The sequence below is a fragment of the Eubalaena glacialis genome, chromosome 5 (assembly GCF_028564815.1).
Source record: "Eubalaena glacialis isolate mEubGla1 chromosome 5, mEubGla1.1.hap2.+ XY, whole genome shotgun sequence".
Taxonomy (NCBI): Eukaryota; Metazoa; Chordata; class Mammalia; order Artiodactyla; family Balaenidae; genus Eubalaena; species Eubalaena glacialis.
In genome coordinates, this window is record NC_083720.1 from 33,776,335 (window position 1) to 33,800,772 (window position 24,438).

A 24,438-nucleotide genomic window follows, 5' to 3' on the forward strand; every position below is an offset into this window, starting at 1 on the left:
GCAAGTCTGTTGGCACCATTTTTCCAACAGCATTTGCTCACTTTGTGTCTCTGTGTCACATTTTGGTAATTCTTGCAGTATTTCAAACTTCTTCATCATTATTATATTTGTTACGGTAATCTGTGATTAGTGATTTTTTTGTTACTGCTGTAATCGTTTTGGGGCACCACGAGCTACGCCCACATAAGATGGTGAACTTAATCTGTAAATGTATGTTCTGACCATTCCACCAACTGACTGTTCCATCTCTCTCCCTCTTCCCCGGCCTCCCTATTCCCTGAGACACAACAATGTTGAAACTAGGCCAGTTAATAACCCTACAGTGGCCTCTAAGTGTTAAAGTGAAAGGAAGAGTTTCTCATCTCTCACTTTAAATCAAAAGCTAGAAATGATTAAGCTTATTATTGATGAAGGTGTGTCAAAATGTGAGATAGTCCAAAAGCTAGGCCTCTTGTGCCAAACAGCCAAGTTGTGAATGCAAAGAAAAAGTACTTGAAGGAAATTAAAAGTGCTACTCCAGTGAACAGTGGTCTTGATAGAAGATGAAACCAGCCACAACATTCCCTTAAGCCAAAGCCTAATCCAGAGCAAGGCCCTGACTCTCTTCAATTCTGTGAAGACTGAGAGAGGTAAGGAAGCTGAAGAAGAAAAATTTGAAGCTAACAGCACTTGATTCATGAGTTATAAGAAAAGAAGCCATATCTAGAACATAAAAATGCAAGATGAAGTCAGCAAGTACTGATGTAGAAGCTGCAGGAAGTTATCCAGAAGATGTAACTAACATAATTAATGAATGTGGCTACACCAAACAACAGATTTTCCATGTAGATGAAACAGCCTTCTGTTGGAAGAAGATGCCATCTAGACTTTCATAGCTAGAGAGGAGAAGTCAATGCCTGGCTTCAAAGCACAGACCGAGTCTCTTGTTTGGGGCTAATGCTGCAGCTGGTGACTTTAAGTTGAAGCCAGTGCTCATTTACCATTTTGAAAATTTTAAGGCCTTTAAGAATGATGCTCAGTCTATTCTGCCTATGCTCTGTCAATGGAACAATAAAGCCTGTATGACAGTACATCTGTTTACAGCATGGTTTATTGAATATTTTAAGCCCACTATTGAGACCCACTGCTCAGAAAAATGATTCCTTTCAAAATGTTACTGCTCACTGACAATGCACCAGGTCACCCAAGAGCTCTGATGGAGATGTACAACAAGACTAATGTTGTTTTCATGCCTGCTAACATCCATTCTGCTGCCCTCAGATCAAGTCATTTTGACTTTCAAGTTTTATCCTTTAAGAAATAAGTAAGGCTATAGCTGCCATAGATAGCGATTTACCTGATGGATCTGAGCAAAGTCAATTGAAAACCTTCTGGAAAGGATTCACCATTCTAGATGTCATTAAGAACATTCATGATTCATGGGAAGAAGTCAAAATATCAACATTAACAGGAATTTAGAAGAAGTTGATTCCCCAACCCTCATGGAAGATTTTGAGAGGTTCAAAAATTCAGGGCAGGAAGGAACTGCAGATGTGTTGGAAATTGCAAGAGAACTGAAATTAGAAGTGGAGCCTGAAGATGTGATGGAACTGCTGCAATCTCATGATCAAACTTTAAATGACGGGTAAGGATTTGCTTGCTATGGATGAGCAAAGAGAGTGGTTTCTTCAGATGGAATCTACTCCTGGTGATGATGCCGTGATGATTGTTGAAATGACAACAGAGGATTTAGAATATTACTTAAACTTAGTTGATAAAGCAAGCAGCAGGTTTTGAGAGGATTGACTCCAATTTTGAAAGAAATTCTGCTGTGGGTAAAATGCTATCAAACAGCGTTGCCTGCTACAGAGAAAGCATTCATCAGAGGATGTGTCAATTGATGGGGTGTCTTCATTGTTGTCCTATTTTAAGGAGTTGCCAGGGCCACCCAGCCTTCTGCAACCACGAGCCTGGTCAGTCAGCAGCCCTCAGCATCGAGGCAAGACTCCCCCCAGCAAAAAGGTTATGACTTGCTAAAAGCTCAGGTGCCGGTTAGCAGTTATTTTAGCAATAAAGTATTTTTAATTAAGGTATGTGTATGGTCTTTTTTTTTTTTCTACATAATGCTATTGCACACCTAATAGACTACAGTATAGTATAAACATAGCTTTCATACGTACTGGAAAACCAAATAATTTGTGTGACTCGCTTTATTGTGATATTTGCTTTATTATGGTCGTCTGGAACCAAGGCCACAAAATCTTTGAGGTATGCCTGTATGTGGTGCGTGTATCTTCTCATCTGTGGCTTTTCCTTTAACTTTTTGATGGTGTCTTTTAATGAATAGAGTTCTTAATTTTATCAATGCTTTTCTTTATAGTCAAATATGTTTTGATATATTTTGCTTATTGTAACATTTAAATTTAATGTTAACATTTACCAAGGTTACAAATATATTTTTATGAAGTTCTTCTGTATTTTCTTCTAAAAGATTTAGACCTTTTTTTCCACATTTTGTCCATTAATTCACCTGTAATTTTTTTTTTTTTAGTAAGATGTGAGGTAGGTATCCAAAATCACATCTCATTCATTAGAAATAATTCCTTGTCTCAGCACTACATATTGAATAATTCACTCTTTGGTTTTTTGATCTGTAATGTCAGCTCTTTCATGTATGTGTGGATATGTTTCTGAGCTTTCTATTCTGATCTTTGACCTATTGGTATAACCTTAGCCAGTAACACACTATATTAATACATGGTTTTATATGAAGTCTTGATGCCTAGCAGGGGAGATCCCCAGTTTGTTCTCTAACGTGAACTCTCTAACATGGAGCTCTTCTATTTGATTTTTATAATCATCTTGTCATTTCATTTTAAAAGTATAGGATTTTGATTAGAATTGCATTGAATTTGTAGAGAATTGATATCTTCAACATATGGAGTCCTATTTCTTGAACATGGTGTAGGTATATCATTTATTTAGGTCCTATTTTATATCAAAATTTCCTTTTTAGTGTCTGTATATGTTATCAGATTTATTCCTAAGATATTAAATTGTTGGTCTTGTAAATAGGATGTGTGTATGTGTGTATATGATATTTCTTGCTCTGAAGTTTGTTTTGTTGGAAATTAATATAGGTATTCCAGCTCTCTTTTAATTAGTGTTTTCATGGTATATCTTTATCCCTTTACTTTTAATGTATCTATGTCTTTATATTTAAAGTGGGTTTCTTTTAGACAACGTAGAGTTGGATCTTTCTTTACTTTTTTTTTTTAAATAAATTTATTTATTTATTTATTTTTGGCTACGTTGGGTCTTCATTGCTGCGCGCAAGCTTTCTCTAGTTGCGGCAAGCAGGGGCTACTCTTTGTTGCGGTACGCAGGCTTCTCGTTGCGGTGGCTTCTCTTATTGCGGAGCATGGGCTCTAGGGACACAGGCTTCAGTAGTTGTGGTGCACAGGCTCAGTAGTTGTGGCTTGCAGGCTCTAGAGTGCAGGCTCAGTAGTTGTGGCACACGGGCTTAGTTGCTCCATGGCATGTGGGATCTTCCTGGACCAGGGATCGAACCTGTGTCCCCTGCATTGGCAGGCAGATTCTTAACCCCTGCACCACCATCTTCTTTACTTTGAGGGGTAATTTTGCTGGATACAGAATTCTAGTTTGGTTGTTTTTATCTTTCAATACTTTAAACATTTCACCCCGCTCTCTTTTTTGCTTACATGCTTTCTGGAGACTGGTCTGATGTAATTTTTATCCTTTTTAATCATAGTTATTTATATAAAATTCCTGGTCTGATAATTCCAAAATGTCTACCATATGTGAATCTGGTTCTGAATGTCTTTCTTTTACATTTTAGCAGGACTTACAATTTTTTTTTTGAAAACCCAAAATGATATATTAGTAAGAAAAACAATCGTAAATAGACCTTTAGTGCAAGATTTCATGTTTATCTAGCTGTTGTGTAGCTTTTTTGCCAGAGGGTAAAATTTTCTCAAGTGTCCTTGTTCTTATCTTCCTTACTGCCTTTGGGTTTCCCTGGAGACTCTTTTAATAGGGTCTGAGGCTTGCAGTTCTTTCAGCTGGAATCCCCTGTATTATACAGGAACTCTATATATGGAGATAAGATAGGGGAGGGAGATAAGGTTGGAGGGATAATCCTATCATTAGGTCTCAGTATTTTAGTGAGCCTTTGTCTCTGGGCCTGAGCTTCTCAGCTTCCCTCCCCATTTCTTCAGGTGAGACGGGAAGGCTAGAGAGAGCTGGAATTGGGTATTTCTTTTCCCCACATCAAGGACTAGAGGGGCCTAGAATCTCGTATTTCCCTTACCCAGGTCATTTAGACTCTGGTAAAATAGTTTCCCTTGAGGGCAGGCCTTTACTTAGGACAACAGGGTACTCTGGGAGCAGTTTAAAGTGGTTACTTTGCCCCTCCTCCTGCAAGAGACAAGAGGGGATTTTTCTTAGACTTTCACCCTGAGAACCTGTTGGGACTTATGGAGGTAAAACTCAAGGAAGTGTGGAGTTTCCCCTAGGGCTGGGCCTCCAGAAGTTTTTATCTCTCAGGTTAGTCCTTGCTAAGTCTGCAGCGATTAGTCAGTTACCCTTCAAGTGTTCTTACCAGGCTCCAGCAGTAGCTTCCGCTCCGCCTTAGCTGTGATTGTCTGTATTTGCCTGTCTCTCCAGTTTTCCAGGGAGCATTTTTGCCCTGATCCTGATGGCTCTGAAAAGAGTTGTTGATTTTCAGTTTCTTCCGTTTTTTTTCTTGCTGTTAGGGCAGGAGGGATAACTTCCAAGCTTTTGAGCGTTGGACTGGAAACGAAAACTCCTAGCCTTTTTATTGTTAATCGTCTATAGCCAAAGATAAAATAGATAATTTCCCTTGTTGCCTGTCTCTAGGCTAGCAGTTCAGCGCCCTCTCCCCACCCCACCGCCAGCACATACACACAGTTCTGTCTTTACTCGGGCGTAGCAGGGTCTCCTCCAATTTGGCTGCCCCTTAATCAGGTGCCTGAGCCTATGTCCCATTGTACTCTAAAACCCTAGGCCACAGTTATCAGTAAGTATACTTTAGTGCTAGCTTACCTCCTTTCTCTCTAAACCCAGCTTTGTGTCTTACGTCATTGCATTTTTGTTACTCTTTTAGGCTTTTCCTGTCATTTAATATTTTACACATTATACAATAGGGGGATATTAGAATCTCTTATCTGCTATAATGCCAGGAACAGAAAATTAAAATATATGATGATTACACCTGATACCCTAAACTTATCATCTCTTTGAAGAGGAAGAATGTGTACAGTGGACAAAATAAGTAGCAATACAAGGTGGTAAACAATAAAGTATATCCAAAACATATGGTTTCAACTGATTGTATTTAACTCTTAATTTGTTTCTTTAATTTAAATATAATCCAAATTATATGAATACAAGTTGAATGTAGGCTTCCATTTTATTTACTTCCTCAGTTCCCTTACATTTCCACTTTTGAAATTTAAAATACTTTTTTTCTATAATTATTAAGAAAAAATATTAATGTTGATTTTTAAAATAATGTGGAAAACAAATAATAATTTTTACCTTATACTTTTCTGTATAAGTATTTTTGCCTTTTTTAAACCCTTAATATGCTAAATTTTTAACTAGAAAAAAAAGCAGACAAGTTACTAATAATATTTATGACTTTCAGGGCAGTAAAACCTAAGCTTTAAAAAAATATGTACGTTAATAATGCAGTAAAGATTGGGTAAAATCTTATTTTTCAACTTAGAATTTTAATACGTGAAAGAAAAACCTTGAGGTTTAAGGGCAAAATGGGATAAATGCATGTCAAATTTTAGAGAAAAGTTAGGCATAAATCCAGTGTTTGCCAGATTCTCAGTGTTGGGTTTTCTTTGGCTTTTAAAACTTCTGGGGATAACTCACATGGATGAGCGCACAGTGGCTCTAATCAGCAGAAGGTCGATGCTGCTACACACCGACTTCCATCTTCTGTGTCGGTCCCCAGAAGAGCAGACACTCTGCCTTCTAGTTGGAAGTTGAACTGAACAGCAGAGCAGCAGGCAGGGTGGTGGCATTAACTTTAATCACACTGCTTAGCGTTTGTCTAAGATTTTACTTTACTACTGCCTACCTTCTTATGTTTTTGGAGAATATCTGTAATTCTGGCAATGTCATTATTTGGAGTAACATTTATTATAATGACTTTGTGAAAAAAATAAAAGAATTGAATTTTGTCAGTTGATTTATCCGCTGTTTGAATCATCTACGTTCAAAGTATGATGTGAGGAATTCTTTTGAATCCTTTTTATTAGCACCTTACTTTTGTCTTAGTTTGTATTAATGTCAAAACAAAAATAAATCTGACTTTAAGGGATATGTATGCAAAAGTACATTTTAAAATAATCTTCATATAATTTTAAAATATCCATTTATTAAATTTCATACTAATTTTAGTATTTCTGAATTGTGTTTGGATAACAATTATTATAGGTGTCTAACCTTTACAAGAGATACCTGGAGGTAAAAAATCAAAAACCAAAAAAACGGTTCTTCACAGCCAGATTTAATCACTGGAGCCATGGTATATTTGCATATTTATGTTAGGAATGTAATTTAGATTCTATCTTATACTTTTCTTGGTACCTTTATAAATTCATAATTTTAATGTTATTTTTCCTTTTAAATATGGATCAGCGTTTCTGTTTCAGATCCTAAATATCACAAATACTTTCTCTCTAAATTCAGAGACTAAAAGATGTTGATGGAGAAGCATTTTACCCACTACTTGAAGATGAGTGAGTATATCGTCTCGTTTTACACTTATTTTTCCTTTCAGTTTATATTATACTGGTAAGAAGCTTGTACATTTTCTTTGAAAAGTATTTCCTAAAAATAACACAAAAATATGGTGTTTTTAATTTTTAAAATTTTTATACCTTTTGTCAATTTTTCTGCTTTTGTTTCTCTTTTACAGTCAGTCTAATTTACCTCATTCAAACAGCAATAATGAGCTGTCTGCAGCTGCCACTCTCCCTTTAATCATCCGAGAGAGGGACACAGAGTACCAACTAAACAGAATCATTCTCTTTGACAGGCTGCTAAAGGTAGAGATTCTAAAGTGTAAAGTGTTGTAAAGAGCCCACATACAATCCTTATTTTTTATTTCATTGGTAATTCTTAGGGAATCTTGATGTCATGAGAACACTAATTCTTGTGACCTATCTTTTCTGATTAACTTTAATTATAAAAATGATACCTGTTCATAGTACATAAAATTAAACAGTAAACAAGATGCAGAAATCTATGCAAAATCATATTAGACAAAATATTAATATCCGTACTATTTAAAGAACACCTAAGGGGCGTTCCCTGGTGGTCCAGTGGGTAAGAATCCGCCTTCCAATGCAGGGGACATGGGTTCAATTCCTGGTCAAGGAGCTAAGATCCCACATGCTGCAGGGCAACTAAGCCTGCACGCTCTAGAGCCCGCGCACCACAACTAGAGAGCCCACGTGCCACAACTACTGAGCCTGTGCGCTGTGGAGCCCACGCACTGCAACTGCTGAGCCCGCGTGCTCTAGAGCCCGTGCACCACAACTAGAGAGAAGCCCATGTGCCACAACGAAAAATCCCTGCATGCCGCAACGAAGATCCAGCGTGCCGCAACTAAGACCCAATGCAGCCAAATAAGTAAATGAACACCTAAAAACGAAAAGAAAAAGCACTATTATCGAAACAGAGAAATGGAAAAGAACACAACTGGAATACAACTAGTCAGTAAATCAATTCAAAATGTGTATCCTTACTGGGAATGAAAAAAAATTTAAATAACTTTTTCTTGCATACTGAATTAGCAAAGTGAATAAAGGTATATTGAGACTGGAACTCTCATTCTTTTAGAGTAAATGTAAGGTGTTAGAAACATTCTGTAAAACAATTGAAAGTATGTATCAAGAGCGTTAACAACATCCATACCCTTTGTCCTAGTAATTCTCTTATAGAAATCTCTCCTAACATACAAATTTACAAAATGACAAATTTATATGCAAATATATAGAAGAAACCGTAATAATAACATATTTGTTTAATACTTTCTATATCACCAGATATTTTACAAAGTGCCTTACATACATTATTTTACCCATATGAGACTGGTAATATTATTCTCATTATGAGTCTTTCTTAATTCTCCCAGAGCACAAAATAGAGAGGAATGATTAAAAAGCAGTAGAATCAGCTCCTCTCTTTGATTGTGTAATAGGAGATTTATAGAAGATAGGGAACCATTGCACTGCTAATTTATATGTATTAATAACATCAAAGTAATTTCAGGTACTTAGAAATGTATTACAGTTCACCTTCAGCTTTTTCACTGGTATATTGAGATCTGTCTACACTAAAAAGATGACACTGGTAATTTGAGATATTTTTCATATCTTTTTTTATCTGTAGGCTTATCCATATAAAAAAAATCAAATCTGGAAAGAAGCAAGAGTCGACATTCCTCCTCTTATGAGAGGTTTCACCTGGGCTGCTCTTCTGGGAGTTGAGGTAAAAAAGAAAAGAGAAGGTTGGAAGCTGATTAATAGTGGTAGGAAAAAAGAATGAAAGTGCTTTCTGAATGTGTACTTTTCAAGTTGCTAGAAAATTATGTAGTAAAATATGAACATTAAGAATATTTGGCAATTTTAAGTGAAAGGAATAGAGGAAAAGAATAGACTAGATAGAATAGAAAAATATAATTGATGGTTTGTTAGATTTATTCTATTTAATGTTGTATTTAATGGACTCACAGAAATTATCTTGATTATTAATTTTAAAATCAAAATATTTTAAGAATATATGTATATCATTTATAAGTCTATAGTCCTGCTTATAAAGTATGTTCATCTTGGAATAGGATTGCCTATTTGTAACTAATGCTGTCTAAATTTGGAAAACTCTTCCACTCTAATCTGAACCTTGTCAGAAATCATTAACATAATGATTTAGTGCCTTTTGGCACATCTGTCTTACCAGAAGCATGCTGCTAAGAGAAATAGCTACTTCATCTTCTACAACACCTTATCTGTGGCAGTGAGGAAAGGAGAGGTGTCACAAAATTAGTAGGGTGACTTGCAGTGGTATCAGAGAACAGCAGTCATGATAATGGGCCAAATCCTGCCAGATTATTTCATTTTCTGTAATTTTTTTGTCATTTTGCCTTCGTGTATTTTCTTATAGATATCTTATGGATGTCCATCACCTATTTTTGTGTGTGTGAATTTCCCCAAATATTTTTAATCCTTTTAACTCTCTGTTGAAAGATTTCCTTTCTTCATTCCTGATTCCCTTGATGAGAGTCTCTAAATATCTTTGACTTTGGTTGGTTGCTTTACAAGAATGTCTACTGTTCTATCATACATTAATAGTTAGAATTGTAGAACCATATCATGCTTAAAATTCAAGAGGACTTCCAAGGTCAGGTTGTCCAAATCTTTCATTAAATAGATGTGCCAGAGAAGTTGGCACGGCACAGAGTTTGAACCCCAAATTCCTGGCTGTTTCTCTACCATTACGGTTAACCAGACTAATAAGAAGTGTTCCATGCTTGGGATACTGACCAGACATTTGAAGTGGTTTATTCAGTTTTTATTTCTGTAATGGTATAACTGAAAAATGTAAATGATCCCTTCAGTCCCTTAATGATTTTATAACTACATGATATTCCACTCTTTAATTCATCCCAAACTTCTGCTTCCTGGTGCTCAGCTACAACTGCTTTAAACAGTTTCACTTTACTTTTGCTTTCATTACCAACTTTAACAGGGAAGTTTCTTGTGGATGAACCCTACTCCCCTCCCCGGAATTTTTAAAAAATTTCTTCATGAAATTTACTATGCGTGAGATAACAGTGAATAGAGAACAGCAAGGCTGTGTTTTGTGTTGCTGTGGAGGCTGGGAGATTGGCTAAGCATGGTCATTAGCCACATGACTCATTCAACACATTTGTCTTCCAGTGTGTCTAATTCAAATGTCTGCCTTAGCAAAATGGTAAATTGTCTCAGACTTTCATCACAGACTGTCAAAGATGTAGAAAATTTTTCTAAGGAGTATACTTTGGGTTTGAGTGTGCCTATCTATAATTGGGTATGTTTTCAAAGATAGATATTTATAAGTAGATTTTTCCTAAATTTATAATTTTTAAGGGTATGATAAAGTAATATATCTTCTCTTATTTTTTGCAGGGGGCTATTCATGCCAAGTATGATGCAATTGATAAAGATACTCCAATTCCTACAGATAGACAAGTATGATTTAGATTTTCTTAAACAACCTAAGATAAGTCTGCCCAATCTTTAAATTTTAAAAAGGCATGAGGAATTTTCTTCCTTTCATTATGAATACTCAGCAGCCATCATATGCATATGGTGTTAGAGAAGAATAACTCTTACCTCTTTAAGATCTACTCTAACTCATTAGTGAGTTAGAACTGTTCCTTTTAGGAGTTTAGGCCAAGTAACTTTTCCTAATAATGTACTTTTTTGTCTGAAGAATTTGTCCTTTATTTAGACCAGATTGTAAAGGAAGGTTTTTTTAAAACTAAATTAATACATACCTTTCCAAAAGAAATGGTCTGCTTTCCTTGTTTAAGTATACTTGCAACTTTTTGGTGTTTCCAGTGGATTAGTATAAAATTCAAAAACTTCAGACACCAGGATTATGTAGGTTGCCTATTCTGAATTTTGTACTACAGTCTCTCCTTTTCCTTATCTTGGGATCTATTGGCGATCAGTCCATTATAGTTTTCCTTATTGTTTGGCTGTTTTACAGATTGAAGTGGATATTCCTCGTTGTCATCAGTATGATGAACTGCTGTCATCACCAGAAGGTCATGCAAAATTTAGGCGTGTATTAAAAGCCTGGGTCGTGTCTCATCCTGATCTTGTGTATTGGCAAGGTAACTTTTTTTCCCTATTACTAAGATACTTTTTGAAGTGTTAGGAACATGTTGCACGACTGACAATTTTTAAAATCAAAACAGAATATCAAAATATCCTTGGCTTTGAGAAAAGTCAATACTAAAGCTATGCTCCATTTTTTGAGAGGTTTATATGAGAACTTTTTTTTTTAACTTTGTCTAAATGTCTAATGAATATCATTTAAATGCAAGACATTGAATGAGACAACTTGCTGTCATGTTGATTAGGAAAGTATAAAGAATATTTTGTGCTATTGTAATCTTTGTGACTACATTTTTTTAATACTTATGCAAATAATAAAATAATTTTGTACTACAAATAATTTGGGGCAAGTTTATATTCTTGGTATTTAATGATTTACAACTTATGCTTGTCATGGTTATTGGGAATTGGGGAATAGGATATCACCCTGAACTTCTCATTTTTTTCTCTCTTTTTTAAAAAATATCTTTAATGCTCCATATCCTTGATTTGTAGCTTTCCTCATTACTATTTTTGTGGTCATTGATAAATTCATGAATGAGAAAACCATTCCACCTAGTCTCATTTTTGAATTTGCTGTAGTAGTGCTTATATTTCAATTCTGTGTCTATTTCTGGCCAAACCTGAAAATGAAGCTATTATTTTTCCTAGCTCTGTTCATTTTAGAGTTCTAACAGTTATAGATAAATTTATATACATTCTTTTAACATAACAGTGTATGAACAGCATTATTATCAATAAAAGAAATATGTCATGTATTTGTATTTTACTTCACAATTTTTTAAAGAATTTTTTTTCATCATCCCAGAGAAACATGAAAGAAAAATTTTCATCTCCTAGATAAGGAAACCTGTCTGGAGTTAAGTGATTGCCAAGATCACACAGTCAGGGACTATATGCAAGCCTTCTATCATTTTTACATTTTTCTATTACTATATTTCTCTCTTCAACTCATAATAACCTTGATAATAATAATGATTGGTTTATTTTGGACATTTACTATGTGCCAGTCACCATCAGTTACTCCTCACAATAACCCATGACGTAATATATTTCTGAATGGGTAATACGTACAATGCTTAATCTATATAGAAGTAATGCAGAGAACTGAATAAGGTATATATCTACAGTTCTGTTGGATTAAGTTTACTTGAATTCTTTCCCCAACCTCTCTCCATCAGGTCTTGACTCACTTTGTGCTCCATTTCTCTATTTAAATTTCAATAATGAAGGTAAGCCTATTTATCATTTAAATAATTATTGTGCATATTATTTTAAAATATTTTAATCAAACATGAAAGTTTTTTATTTTCATTGTACGGTTCTTGCTCTCTTCCTAGTAGATATTGTAAATTTCTGTGAAATAATCTATTAGACTCATTTTAGAGGATGTGAAGGATTAATTTATTACTGGAGAGTTTCAGCTGTGACTAGAGATTTAGGGAAAACCTGATGGATTATTCTAAATGCATTCATCTACTTTGGTGACTATTTTTATGAAACTCTGGAGAAAATTCTGACTTTTTTAGAGATTAGTTTTCGTCTATATATACTTTCTAAACAATTTGTAAAGAAAACAATAGTGATACTGTATCCTCCAGAGTCTTTTATTTCAACCACTACCTCCTTTTTTTTTAACCCACTACCTCCTTAATGAAGACTTTTCTTACCCTCTTGAATCCATATAGCACTTTGTATTTCCAGAAATTTATCTTCTGTATGTTTCGTATTATAGTTATTTATATACTAATATAGTAACCCGTTTTTGGTTAGCGGCTTTTTTAAATGACAAGGTTTTTTTTTTGTTTTCTGTTCCCTCATATAATGCCTTTTATAGTAGGTTTTTCAATAAATATTTGAATATTTATTGTGAATATCCCTAATGATATCACATATAGAGAGTGTTACCATGTATAGCGTGAATCCTTAGAAGCCTCAATCTCAGAATCTCCATTTCTTCAAATTCTATTTCATATCAGAATTTGCACAGATTTCTGGAATTTGAGTTGCGATAGCATAATCCCAGAGAACTAAAATTTCACTATTTGAATACTTTTTTAAAGGCCTGTTCTCTGATATTAGTCTTTAGACTAGGTTTTGTTGTGTTTAGTTAAGCATAGCTCATTATCACACATACTGATCCAAAAATAGTAAGGGATCTGTGTTTGAAAGAACAATTTATTGCTAGTGTTTCTAAATCCAAAGTTCTCAGGCTCTTTGCATCAACAAAAATTAGGGATCTTGAGGTTTATATAGCTCATTAATAATGATTATGTTTAGAGATTTTAAAAATGCATAAAGTTCTGATAATAAAGGTTTTTATTCTTGTAGGATAATGATTGCTGCGGTAATTTGCTTTTTTGTTTGTTGTTTATTTTTGTTTTTTGGGTTTTTTGTTTGTTTTTTGGGGTTTTTTTTTTTCCTGCTGCAGTAGTTTGAAACTGAAAAGTTTCTAAGGTGGTTATCTTCTGTTGTCCAAAATATTTTCTGTTTTAAATGGTACAGGGTTTTTCCCCTTTAATTTTGTGCTTCCATCAATTATTAACATAACTCTTGTTTAAAAATAGATTCAAGGAATGTGTGCTAAGTGAGTGAATGACTGCTCATCTTTTACCTCATTAACTAATTTGTTGTATTTGCCTTACTCTTTCTTAGCCTTGGCTTATGCCTGTATGTCTGCTTTTATCCCCAAATACCTGTATAACTTCTTCTTGAAAGACAACTCGCATGTAATACAAGGTAAGCAAATGTGTTTCTTTGCCTTTTTATAGGGAAAGCACTTATGTCAAAAGTGACCAATACTCAGTTAAATTTATGATTTTGACCCAATAAAATATGGTGACAGTCTATCACTAAAACACATGAAGAGATCATTAAGTTTAGTCTCTTCTCCAAGTCCACAAAGAATTATGGTATTTTTCTAATGACTGTTTAATATCTAATCTCAGTTTGGTTCAAATTCAGGCAGTTTAAGAAAATAAAAGTCCAGCTGTTTGTTTCTCTCACTATTAACATTGCCCACAAAAAGCTTCACCATGGAGCAAGCCTATCATGAATTAGTAAAAAGCTTAAATAGTGTTTAATTGTGTAAGTAAATAGAATATTAAAAACACTTCTCATTCATCTTATTCACCATGCTTGATCACCCAAAATATCCTCCCACTTTCTTTTCTTTCCTAAAAGATACCTCCTCCTTCAGAGTTCAAGACGTAGCATAACCCATCTGTGAATTCTTTCAGGACAACTTCAGCCACATTCAAACTTTTATATAATTTTTTGAGCTCATTTTTGAAAGTAGTGTAACAGAAGTTTAATAATAAATACTTGTGAATCAGACAAACTGTTTCAAATTTAAGTTTCATTACTTATTGTGAGTCTTAAACAAATAACTTAAGTTTGCTAGGTATAATGTTCCTCACATCTGAAATAAAGATTGTTGTAAAGGTTAAGCATTATAAGATATATAAATATCTAGCACATAAAAACATTCATTTCAATAACAATAATTATTACTATATTGTTATTTTTACTATTATTACTATTTTTATTATTACAATTTTTTGATAATGTAATTATTGTCATGGTAATATATATCATTTTATGTCTTATATTTTCAGGAAGATTTTAATGTTTTAAGGACAGGGAATTTTCTTACAGTTTTGTATTTCTTTTGGAACAGACTACAAAGCTGGTTGCAGTCTCCCCATTTACAATTTTTTTTTTTTAATTAAATTTTTACTCTCTCCCTTCCCTTTTTTTTTTTTTTTTTTAATTAATTAATTAATTTATTTTTAGCTGTGTTGGGTCTTCGTTTCTGTGCGAGGGCTTTCTCTAGTTGTGGCGAGCGGGGGCCACTCTTCATTGCGGTGCGCGGGCCTCTCACTATCAGGGCCTCTCTTGCTGCGGAGCACAGGCTCCAGACGCGCAGGCTCAGTAGTTGTGGCTCACGGGCCCAGTTGCTCCACGGCATGTGGGATCTTCCCAGACCAGGGCTCGAACCCGTGTCCCCTGCATTGGCAGGCAGATTCTCAACCACTGCGCCACCAGGGAAGCCCTCCCCATTTACAATTTTTATGAAACTTATCCAATACCCCCTTCATTTAGACTTTTTTACTTATATGTATGTCTTATTAAGTCTGTTAAACTTTAAACAACTTAAAGCTGATGCTGTGTTTATTTATACCTGTGTCATTATGGTTTCATATAATTCACTCAATTTGAATAGATAAAGCAGGAAAACTACAAGCTGTGTCTGATTTATCAAAAATTCTGAGTAAGTGGGGTCTCAATTAGCAACATTTTTACTTAGTTAGAAATGAGTATAAAACTAGAGTACCAGAGGTCAATATAATGAAAAAATAATTAGAAAGGAAGCAGAAAGGGAAATGTAAATTAAAAAGATGAAGAGACTGAAAATAAGAGGAAAAGAATATGGATAAATAGCGCAACACATACAATTTTTCCATCATCATTTACATTGGTATATAGAGAAAAATATTAAAATTCTTTTAAAAAACTTAATGTTTGTGTTTACAAGCACATCGAGGCATGTGATCATTCACGGTTCTCTGTGTCTACCACATAGATGGGTGCTAGAAATTGAAGTAATGATCCATTGTCTCTATGTTAGTTTTGAAATGTAATTTCTATTGATTTGTATTTGTATTTTGAAATGATTTGGCCGAAAATGGATATACCCAAGTCCCTGTACATTCCTAGGATGTGGACTTATATATAGTTGGGATTAACTTAAGAATGTATTTTTTAGAGGGCAACAACTTTTTGTTTTGATTTTTTATAATTAAGAACAAGTATATTTTATAGGAAGGAACTTACCTTTTGCTTGTACATTAATTTAGTAAAGCCATCCAACTTCAAGAGTCATGTAATATCATCTTCCAAGAATTTATGAATTGATGTTCTGTAAGTGTATACCTTGTATCTTAATAAGGATATGTTCCATACTTATTCATAGTTTTCTTACTATCCTTTATCAGTAATGTTTATTATAGAGTTGACAGTGTACTCTAAGATTCCATAATATCAAAATGAGCAGATTTAATAATACCTTGGATGATACCAGGAGATTTCAGGGGCTATTCAGTGCAAAATATGTCAAACAGTCACCAAAGACAAACTGACAAGATTAAAGGTAGAAAATAGTCAAGTTAGTGTTTGTGCAACACAAAAGGTGATTCCTTAATCCTCAGTTAAACATAAGTCAGCAGTATAATGCTGTTATTTTTAAAGCTAACATGAGGAGAGGAACCAAGATGGTGCAGTAGAAAGACGTGCTCTCACTCCCTCTTGTGAGAACATCAGAATAACAACTAGCTGCTGGACAGTCATCGACAGGAAGACACTGGAACTCACCAAAAAAGATACCCCACATCCAAGGACAAAGGAGAAGCCACAATGAGATGGTAGGAGGGGCACAATCACAGTAAAATCAAATCCCATAACTGCTGGGTGGGTGACTCACAGACTGGAGAACACTTATACCACAGAAGTCCACCCACTGGAGTGAAGGTTCTGAGCCCCACGTCAGGCTGCCCAACCTGGGGGTCCAGCAACGGGAGGAGGAATTCCTAGAGAATCAGACTTTGAAGGCTAGTGGGATTTGATTGCAGGACTTCGACAGGACTGAGGGAAACAGAAACTCCACTCTTGAAGGGCACACACAAAGTAGTGTGCGCATCGGGACCCAGGGGAACAAGCAGTGACCCAAGGGGAGACAGAGCCGGACCTACCTGCTAGTGTTGGAGGGTCTCCTGCAGAGGCAGGGTGTGACTGTGGCTCACCTTGGGGACAAGGACACTGGCAGCAGAAGTTCTGGGAAGTACTTCTTGACGTGAGCCCTCCCAGAGTCTGTCATTAGCCCCACCAAAGAGCCCAGGTAGGCTCCAGTGTTGGGTTGCCTCAGGCCAAACAACAAACAGGGAGGGAACCCAGCCCCACCCATCAACAGTCAAGCAGATTAAAATTTTACTGAGCTCTGCCCACCAGAGCAACAGTCAGCTCTACCCACCGCCAGTCCCTCCCATCAGGAAACTTACACAAGCCTCTTAGATAGCCTCATCCACCAGAGGGCAGACAGCAGAAGCAAGAAGAACTACAATCCTGCAGCCTGTGGAACAAAAACCACATTGACAGAAAGATAGACAAGATGAAAAGGCAGAGAACTATGTACCAGATGAAGGAACAAGATAAAACCCCAGAAAAACAACTAAATGTAGCAGAGATAGGCAACCTTCCAGAAAAAGAATTCAGAATAATGATAGTGAGGATGATCCAGGACCTCGGAAAAAGAATGGAAGCAAAGATCGAGAAGATGCAAGAAATGTTTAACAAAGACCTAGAAGAATTAAAGATCAAACAAACAGAGATGAACAATACAATAACTGAAATGAAAACTACACTAGAAGGAATCAATAGCAGAATAACTGAGGCAGAAGAACGGATAAGTGACCTGGAAGACAGAATGGTAGAATTCACTGCTGTGGAACAGAATAAAGAAAAAAGAATGAAAAGAAATGAAGACAGCCTAAGAGACCTCTAGGACAACATTTAACACAACAACATTCGCATTATAGGGGTCCCAGAAGGAGAAGAGAGAGTGAAAGGACCCGAGAAAATATTTGAAGAGATTATAGTCAAAAACTTCCCTAACATGGGAAAGGAAATAGCCACCCAAGTCCAGGAAGCGCAGTGAGTCCCATGCAGGATAAACCCCAAGGAGAAACACACCGAGACACCTAGTAATCAAATTGGCAAAAATTAAAGACAAAGAAAAATTATTGAAAGCAGCAAGGGAAAAATGACAAATAACATACAAGGGAACTCCCATAAGGTTAACAGCTGATTTCTCAGCAGAAACTCTACAAGCCAGAAGGGAGTGGCATGAGATACCTAAAGTGATGAAAGGGAAGAACCTACAACCAAGATTACTCTACCTGGCAAGGATCTCATTCAGATTCGATGGAGAAATCAAAAGCTTTACAGACTAGCAAAAGCTAAGAGAATTCACCACCACCAAACCAGCTCTATAACAAATACTAAAGGAACTTCTCTAAGTGGGAAACACAAGAGAAGAAAAGGACCTACAAAAACAAACCCAAAACAATTAAGAAAATGGTCATAGAAACATACATAGCGATAATTACCTTAAATGGGAATGGATTAAATGCTCCAACCAAAAGACACAGGCTCACTGAATGGATACAAAAACAAGACCCATTTATATGCTGTCTACAAGAGACCCACTTCAGACCTAGGGACACATACAGATGAAAGTGAAGGGATGGGAAAAGATATTCCATGCAAAAGGAAATCAAAAGAAAGGGGGAGTAGCAATACTCGTAACAGATAAAATAAACTTTAAAATGAAGACTGTTACAAGAGATAACGAAGGACACTACATAATGATCAAGGGAGCAATCCAAGAAGAAGATATGACAATTATAAATATATATGCACCCAACATAGGAGCACGACAATACATAAGGCAACTGCTAACAGCTATAAAAGAGAAAATCAACAGTAAGACAATAATAGTGGGGGACTTTAACACCTCACTTACACCAATGGACAGATCATCAACACAGAAAAGTAATAAGGAAACACAAGGTTTAAATGACACAATAGACCAGATAGATTTAATTGATATTTATAGGACATTCCATCGAAAAACAGCAGATTACACTTTCTTCTCAAGTGCACACGGAACATTCTCCATGATAGATCACATCTTGGGTCACAAATCAAGCCTTGGTAAATTTAAGAAAATTGAAATCGTGCCAAGCATCTTTTCTGACCACAACGCTATGAGATTAGAAATGAATTACAGGGAAAAAAATGTAAAAAACACAAATACATGGAGGCTAAACAATACGTTACTAAATAACCAAGAGATCACTGAAGAAATCAAAGAGAAAATCAAAAAATACCTAGAGACAAATGACAATGAAAACACGACGATCCAAACCTATGGGATGCAGCAAAAGCAGTTCTAAGAGGGAAGTTTATAGCTATACAAGCCTACCTCAAGAAACAAGAAAAATCTCAAATAAACAATCTAACGTTACACCTAAAGGAACTAGAGAAAGAAGAACAAACAAAACCCAAAGTTAGCAGAAGGAAAGAAATCATAAAGATCAGAGCAGAAATAAATGAAATAGAAACAAAGAAAACAATAGCAAAGATCAATAAAAGTAAAAGCCAATTCTTTGAGAAGATGAACAAAATTGATAAACCATTAGCCAGACTGATCAAGAAAAAGAGGGAGAGGACTGAAATCAATAAAATTAGAAATGAAAAAGGAGAAGATACAACAGACACTGCAGAAATACAAAGCATCCTAAGAGACTACTACAAGCAACTCTATGCCAATAAATTGGACAACCTAGAAGAAATCGACAAATTCTTAGAAAGGTATCACCTTCCAAGACTGAACCAGGAAGAAACAGAAAATATGAACAGACCAATCACAAGTAATGAAATTGAAACTGTGATTAAAAATCTTCCAACAAAAGTCCAGGACCAGATGGCTTGATAGGTGAATTCTATCAAACATTTAGAGAAGAGCTAAAACCCATCCTTCTCAAACTCTTCCAAAAAATTGCAGAGGAAGGAACACTCCCAAACTCATTCTATGAGGCCACCATCACCCTGATACCAAAACCAGACAAAGATATTACAAAAAAAGAAAATTACAGGCCAATATCACTGATGAATATAGATGCAAAAATCCTCAACAAAACACTAGCAAACAGAATCCAACAGCACATTAAAAGGATCATACACCATGATCAAGTGGGATTTATCCCAGGGATGCAAGGATTCTTCAATATACGCAAGTCAATCAATGTGATACACCATATTAACAAATTGAAGAATAAAAACCATATGATCATCTCAATAGATGCAGAAAAAGCTTTTGACAGAATTCAACACCAATTTATGATAAAAACTCTCCAGAAAGTGGGCATAGAGGGAACCTACCTCAACATAATAAAGGCCATATGTGACAAACCCACAGCAAACATCATTCTCAATGGTGAAAAACTGAAAACATTTCCTCTAAGATCAGGAACAAGACAAGGATGTCCACTCTCACCACTATTATTCAACATAGTTTTGGAAGTCCTAGCCACGACAGTCAGAGAACAAAAAGAAATAAAAGGAATACAAATTGGAAAAGAAGAAGTAAAACTGTCACTGTTTGCAGATGACATGATACTATACATAGAGAATCCTAAAAATGCCACCAGAAAACTACTAGAGCTAATCAATGAATTTGGTAAAGTTGCAGGATACAAAATTAATGCACAGAAATGTCTTGCATTCCTATACACTAATGATGAAAAATCTGAAAGAGAAATTAAGGAAACACTCCCATTTACCACTGCAAGAAAAAGAATAAAATACCTAGGAATAAACCTACCTAGGGGGACAAAAGACCTGTATGCAGGAAACTATAAGACACTGATGAAAGAAATTAAAGATGATACCAACAGATGGAGAGATATACCATGTTCTTGGATTGGAAGAATCAATATTGTGAAAATGACTATACTACCCAAAGCAATCTACATATTCAGTGCAATCCCTAGCAAATTACCAATGGCATTTTTTACTGAACTAGAACAAAAAATCTTAAAATTTATATGGAGACACAAAAGACCCCGAATAGCCAAAGCAATCTTAAGGGAAAAAAATGGAGCTGGCGGAATCAGACTCCCTGACTTCAGACCATACTACAAAGCTACAGTAATCAAGACAGTATGGTACTGGCACAAAAACAGAAACATAGATCAATGGAACAAGATAGAAAGCCCAGAGATAAAGCCACGAACCTATGGTCAACTAATCTATGATAAAGGAGGCAAGGATATACAATGGAGAAAAGACAGTCTCTTCAATAAGTGGTAATTTATTGGGAAAACTGGACAGCTACATGTAAAAGAATGAACTTAGAACACTCCCTAACACCATACACAAAAATAAACTCAAAATGGATTCGAGACCTAAATGTAAGACCGGACACTATAAAACTCTTAAAGGAAAACATTGGAAGAACACTCTTTGAGATGAATCACAGCAAGATCTTTTTTGATCCACCTCCTAGAATAATGGAAATAAAAACAAAAATAAACAAATGGGACCTAATGAAACTTCAAAGCTTTTGCACAGCAAAGGAAACCATAAACAACACGAAAAGACAACCCTCAGAATGGGAGAAAATATTTGCAAACAAATCAACAGACAAAGGATTAATCTTGAAAATATATAAACAGCTCATGCAGCTCAATATTAAAAAAACAAACAACCCAATCCAAAAATGAACAGAGGAACTAAATAGGCATTTCTCCCAAGAAGACATACAGAGGGCCAAGAAGCACATGAAAAGCTGCTCAACATCACTAATTATTAGAGAAATGCAAATCAAAACTACAATGAGGTATCACCTCACACCAGTTAGAATGGGCATCATCAGAATATCTACAAACAACAAATGCTGGAGAGGGTGTGGAGAAAAGGGAACCCTCTTGCACTGTTGGTGGGAATGTAAATTGATACAGCCACTATGGAGAACAGTATGGAGGTTCCTTAAAAAACTACAAATAGAATTACCATACAATCCAGCAATCCCACTACTGAGCACATCCCCAGAGAAAACCATAATTCAAAAAGACACATGCACCCGAATGTTCATTGCAGCACTATTTACAATAGCCAGGTCATGGAAGCAACCTAAATGCCCATCGACAGACGAATGGATAAAGAAGAGGTGGTACATATATACAATGGAATATTACTCAGCCATAAAATGGAACGAAATTGAGTCATTTGTTGAGACATGGATGGATCTAGAAACTGTCATACAGAGTGAAGTAAGTCAGAAAGAGAAAAACAAATATCGTATATTAACGCATGTATGTGGAACCTAGAAAAATGGTACAGATGAACCGGTTTGCAGGGCAGAAGTTGAGATACAGATGTAGGGAACAAACGTATGGACACTAAGGGGGGAAAACCGCGGTGGGGTGGGGATGGTGGTGTGCTGAATTGGGCGATTGGGATTAACATGTATACACTGATGTGTGTAAAATTGATGACTAATAAGAACCTGCTGCATAAAAAAATAAAATAAAATTCAAAAATTAAAAAAAAAAAAGGATTAAACAGCACTTCTGTTTTCTCCGTAAGCATTGAATAAATCAAATTCTCTTCCCATTTGCTGTGATTCAGAGTTAGTATTTGTAGTTTGTAGGTTAAATGTATGGAGTCAATGAAATGTCATTAGAAATTTTAAGACTCACAATACATAAAAAAGACATTTTTAGCAAGACAATTATTAGAATAATACTGTATCTTTTTATTAAATGTATTCTTCAATTTTTATAGAAAGAACAGTCAAAATTTTAAACTCAAGTTTGGTTTTTAAAAAAAATGCCATAGGGCTTATTTGTATTTTTCTTAATAATACAGTTTATAGTGTTTATTTATAATATATACCACATTATAAAATATTCCAAATAACTTTTACAAGGATCATGTTTACAGTGAAATGTCTGTAATATATTCAATGTGCTTTTCAAATAATTTTGACTATAATAAAACATTTGAGCAAAACACTCCTAAGCATATCTTACCAGAATCCACTTTCTATGTCTCACCTTAAGTTACTTTGAAATAAAGAGTAATAGCATGCTATATGATACATAGCCACAGCTCTAATGTATAAAAGATACATTTAAAAGGAAAAATATATGCACCCTTTTTGTCTGATGGAATCATTGCCTTTAATATAGATCACAATAAATAAAATGGTCTTAGCTTTTTTTTTTTTTTTTTTTGGAAAAACAAACATGAACCTATAGTGTTAAGTGAACTTTCATATATGAAAGCCTGGAAATAATCTTTTTCCAAATTTGTCAGGCCTCTACAAGCATAGTGCTTAGCTAGATTCCTGTGCTTTAAGAAAGATGAAGATATTTGGAGAATTCTCAGAAAAACAATTAAAATAGGACTTATAAAATGAGTTGGTTATGTTATTTATGAGATGGCTGGATGGTGCCTCACTAGATGGCCAGCTCTTACAGGGCCATATTAGATAGCTTCCATTACATTAACTTCTATATTGGTTCTGTAGAGATTCCTGTTTTTAACCTCTAAAAAGTTTCATTTCTCCACAAATTGTTTCATATTTCAAATAGATATATGTTGAAAAAGATGAGTTTTCATACTTTTTAACTATGAACTTCTTTAATACACTTTGAAAAGGCTTATTATACAAATAAGCAAGACCATATCTTGTTTCATATATGGAAATACAAGAGAAACCACAGTGTACACAGCACAAATTTGGAGAGATTGGTCAGAAAGGCCAGAAAGACTCATATTTAGTTTGATTAATCAGTAATGTACTTTAACATTCAGTCTTTTTCCAAGGGATTTCATAGCCAAATATAGGAAATAAATGTGAAAATAACTAATTATAAGTCAATGAAATAAGTATACATATTACTATATTAGCCCAGAGGAAGAAGTGAGGTGAGGTTATTTTGATTTTTTAACTTTGTTTTTGGTGGCAAAGGAAAGAAACGGCATGTCTGGAAAGGTTTCATAAGAGACAGGATACTTATTGACGAACTTGAAATTTGAGTAGGAATTTGCTTGGTGAAAGGGGGAAAGACATTCTGAAGACAGAGGACAATGAAAAGAACTGAGATAAAAAAAAGTGCAAAATGGATTGATAAAACAGCCAGTAGTCAAATCTGGTCCATGGAGCCAGAGAAAGAGGGATGGAGAGCTAAAGAATGAGCTGAAACAGTACAGTGATTATTGGTTGCCAAAGTTTATGGAAGAGCAGTGATTTATTCTTCTTCAAAATGTGTATTTTAGGCTTGGAATTAGAAATACTCAGTTCTCATTTTATTGGTTTCCCTCTTTGATTGTCCTCCTGTCCCCCTGTGTTTTATGGTGTTTTAAGCTTTAAACTTCAAAATAACATTGATTTTGATTAGCATAAATACCACGTACACACTTTGTTTCCCATAGTTTTGGAAAACTCCTGTGTCATATGAAACCAATCAATTCAACAGCTAATTGTAATACTGCATATTCATTTAGTCATTTAATTGTCTCTACTGAGATGAAAAGTTTCTATATTCAATAGCAACATTAAATCTTCTTTGAAAACATGTGTTTTTATTTTTTTTTATTTTTTATTTTTTATAAATTTATTTATTATTTGTTTTTTGCTGTTGGGTCTTTGTTGCTGCCCGCAGGCTTTCTCTAGTTGAGGCAAGCAGGGGCTACTCTTCGATGCGGTGTGCAGGCTTCTCATTGCGGTGGCTTCTCTTGTTGCAGAGCGCAGGCTCTAGGCGCTTGGGCTTCAGTAGTTGTGACACGCAGGCTCAGTAGTTGTGGCTTGCGGTCTCTAGAGCGCAGGCTCACCAGTTGTGGTACATGGGCTTAGTTGCTCCGCGGCATGTGGGATCTTCCCGGA

General features: G+C 35.3%; 1 protein-coding gene across 2 annotated transcripts in view; it reads left to right on the forward strand.

Annotated features, from left to right (window-relative positions):
• Positions 1-24,438, forward strand: part of TBCK (TBC1 domain containing kinase) — a 236,208-nt gene that overhangs the window by 71,400 nt on the left and 140,370 nt on the right. For both annotated transcript variants that reach the window (XM_061191187.1, XM_061191186.1), the window contains exons 13-19: positions 6,727-6,776; positions 6,956-7,085; positions 8,434-8,532; positions 10,209-10,271; positions 10,795-10,921; positions 12,107-12,157; positions 13,581-13,664. In XM_061191187.1, coding sequence (XP_061047170.1) covers positions 6,727-6,776; positions 6,956-7,085; positions 8,434-8,532; positions 10,209-10,271; positions 10,795-10,921; positions 12,107-12,157; positions 13,581-13,664 — 604 coding nt within the window. The remainder of the gene's footprint in view (positions 1-6,726; positions 6,777-6,955; positions 7,086-8,433; positions 8,533-10,208; positions 10,272-10,794; positions 10,922-12,106; positions 12,158-13,580; positions 13,665-24,438) is intronic.